The sequence below is a fragment of the Grus americana genome, chromosome 3, assembly GCF_028858705.1.
Source record: "Grus americana isolate bGruAme1 chromosome 3, bGruAme1.mat, whole genome shotgun sequence".
Taxonomy (NCBI): domain Eukaryota; kingdom Metazoa; phylum Chordata; class Aves; order Gruiformes; family Gruidae; genus Grus; species Grus americana.
The window spans coordinates 80,888,816-80,891,879 of record NC_072854.1 but is presented as its reverse complement, the minus strand read 5'-3'; the positions used below and the strand labels follow the sequence as shown (position 1 = coordinate 80,891,879).

General features: G+C 61.3%; 1 protein-coding gene across 1 annotated transcript; it reads right to left on the bottom strand.

The window, feature by feature from the left end:
- Window positions 1–235: 235 nt before the first annotated feature.
- On the bottom strand, window positions 236–2,755 carry ACTA1 (actin alpha 1, skeletal muscle). The gene is made up of 7 exons (XM_054822545.1): window positions 2,521–2,755; window positions 2,300–2,440; window positions 1,805–2,129; window positions 1,503–1,664; window positions 1,098–1,289; window positions 794–975; window positions 236–653 (listed from the first exon to the last, which is right to left on the bottom strand). Exons 2-7 carry the CDS (start codon window positions 2,426–2,428, stop codon window positions 510–512), a joined length of 1,134 nt encoding a protein of 377 aa, XP_054678520.1. The 5' UTR covers window positions 2,429–2,440; window positions 2,521–2,755; the 3' UTR covers window positions 236–509.
- Window positions 2,756–3,064: the final 309 nt, after the last annotated feature.

Here is a 3,064-nt window from a genome sequence, read left to right as displayed (position 1 = left end):
TTCTGGGGCTCGGGGGAAGCACCCACCTTGCAGCAGCATGATGCAACACACAGCCAGCCCTAGGCTGCTCCCTGCAACCCAAGCTGGCTCCTCAGGCTGGGGTCCTGTCCCCTCCCCTGTCCTCCTCCTGCCAGAGAGCTCCAGCCCCACCACCCACTGCCCTCACTGTTAGACGACGCGCTACATCAGTGAGCGATGGAAGAACACCCAGCAAATGATGACAGAAACAAACGCATTAGGGGTGTGACAGAATGACTGATGATTTAATGCTTCTTGAAGTTTTTTGTTTCCTTCCACAGGGCATTGGTTTTAAAAACAAACAAAACGAGGTAAAATAAATTAATTTATGTACACTTTACATACACTGTGTCACGTGGAGCTTTGCAGCAACAGTAACCAGAAATTGTTACAAAATAGAAAGTTACATGGCTGTTGCAGGTCCTCGGCAGCCTGCAACCTAGAAGGTTGTCATCCTGAGCATGGTTGGCAAAGTGATCATGTAAACATGTTTAGAAGCATTTACGGTGGACAATGGATGGGCCAGCTTCGTCATATTCCTGCTTTGTGATCCACATCTGCTGGAAGGTGGACAGGGAGGCCAGGATAGAGCCACCGATCCAGACAGAGTACTTACGCTCAGGTGGGGCAATGATCTAGAAAAAGCCAAGAGCCGAGATCAGTAAAGAAGCACCCATTGCAGGTGGGTGGCACAGGGGCATGCACAGCCCCACGCTGTTTGCAGGAGGGCAGATGGGCCACTCCTGCACCTGGGTCCTTCAGGCACCAGCCTTACCTTGATCTTCATTGTGCTGGGGGCCAGGGCTGTGATCTCCTTTTGCATGCGGTCAGCAATACCTGGGTACATGGTGGTACCCCCAGACATGACGTTGTTGGCGTACAGGTCCTTCCTGATGTCAATGTCACACTTCATGATGCTGTTGTAGGTGGTCTCATGAATGCCTGCGGACTCCATACCTGGGGGCAGGGAAGGAGAGAAAAGCAGGCGTGTGTTAAGTGCAAAGCGAGAGCTCTGTGGGAGGACTTGGCAGAAAGGGGAGAGCTGGTGGGGGAGGAGAGAGGGAGGGGGGCACACACACCAATGAAAGAAGGCTGGAAGAGGGTTTCTGGGCAGCGGAAACGTTCATTGCCGATGGTGATGACCTGCCCATCAGGCAGCTCGTAGCTCTTTTCGAGGGAGGAGGAAGAGGCAGCGGTGGCCATCTCGTTCTCAAAGTCCAGCGCCACATAGCACAGCTTCTCCTTGATGTCACGGACAATCTCACGTTCAGCTGTGAGGGGGGAAGCAAAGGCATCAGTGATTGCAAAGGAGGGACAGGGAACGCTTGCATCTCCATAGGTCTGCTGGGACTCCAGACCCCCAACCACACGCAAACTCCCAACAGGGAGATGGGGCTTGCAGTGGGGCAAGAGGCTGCAGCATCCCTGGAGCTACAAGGGTTGGAGGCGAGGAGGCACATTTTGAAGGAGGGAATAGTGCTTACCTGTGGTGACAAAGGAATAGCCACGCTCAGTCAGGATCTTCATCAGGTAGTCAGTGAGGTCCCGGCCGGCCAGATCCAAGCGCATGATGGCATGGGGCAGGGCATACCCTTCATAGATGGGGACATTGTGTGTCACACCATCACCGGAGTCCAGCACAATACCTGGGGAAACAAAAAACAGCCACGTCAGATGCAGCCCACGAAGGGCCCTGCCCTGGGGGCAGAGCACTTGTCAGCTGGAAGGGATCCATCCTGGGCATCCTTGCTTGGGGAAGAGGGGCCAGCAGGACACTTGCACTCACCAGTGGTACGGCCAGAGGCGTACAGGGATAGCACAGCCTGGATGGCCACGTACATGGCGGGGACATTGAAGGTCTCAAACATGATTTGGGTCATCTTCTCACGGTTGGCCTTGGGGTTAAGGGGGGCCTCAGTGAGCAGGGTGGGGTGCTCCTCAGGGGCCACACGCAGCTCATTGTAGAAGGTGTGGTGCCAGATCTTCTCCATGTCGTCCCAGTTTGTGATGATGCCGTGTTCAATGGGGTACTTCAGGGTCAGGATACCTCTCTTGCTCTGGGCTTCATCTCCTACATAGGAGTCCTTCTGACCCATACCCACCATGACGCCCTGCAGGGAAGGAAAGGGGGAGCTCAGCAACCTCTCCACGGGCAGCAGCGTGGGGCTCCCCAGCGGGCCGGGTGTCCGCCCTCCAGGCGGAGGGCTGGGAGGCAGCAGGGACCCTCAGCCATGGCTGTGGCAGGGCTTGGGGGGATGCTCGGAGGGGGACAGCGCCGTACCTGGTGGCGGGGGCGGCCCACGATGGAAGGGAACACAGCCCTGGGGGCGTCATCCCCGGCGAAGCCGGCCTTCACCAGGCCGGAGCCGTTGTCGCACACGAGCGCGGTGGTCTCGTCCTCGTCGCACATGGTGTCGGCTGTCTGCGGGGGCACAGGGGCGCAGGCTGAGCCTCACAGCCGGCCGGCGGCCGCAAGGAGGGGGCGGCGGGGCCGGGGCTTACCTGGGCTGGCTGCGGGCTCTACGCGTCGGGCCGCTGGCAGAGAGGCCTCCCGCTCCTCGCCGGGTAGCTCGTGGGCCGCCGCCGGCCGCCGAGCCTTTTATCGCGGCGGGCTGCGGCGGCGGCCGGCCCCCAGGAATGCGGCCCCGGCCGTCGCCATATTTGGGCGTCGGGCCCGTCACGGCCCCGGCCCGGCGCTGCCCAAAGAAGGCGCTCCTGGCCGCGGCCCAGGTGAGCCGGGCCCGGCCGTATAAGGAGCGTCTGCCGCCCCCCCCCCCCCCCCCCCGCCCGCGGCCGGGGCCGAAATAATCCCCCGGCACCGCCGGGCCCGTTAAGGGCAAAGCAGGTGGGGGCCGCCGCGGCAGCCCCTCCGGGCGCAGGTCCGGGCCTCCTCGCGGGGGAAGCCGGAGCGGGCCCGGGCCCGCCGGGGCGTGAGGGCGGAGCGGGCCACGGCCCTGCCCGGGGCTCAGCGGGCCTGGGGAGAGGCGAGGGGGCCTTCGGCTATGCGGGCCCGACTCGCCGCAGCCCTCAACTTTGGGGATGCAAA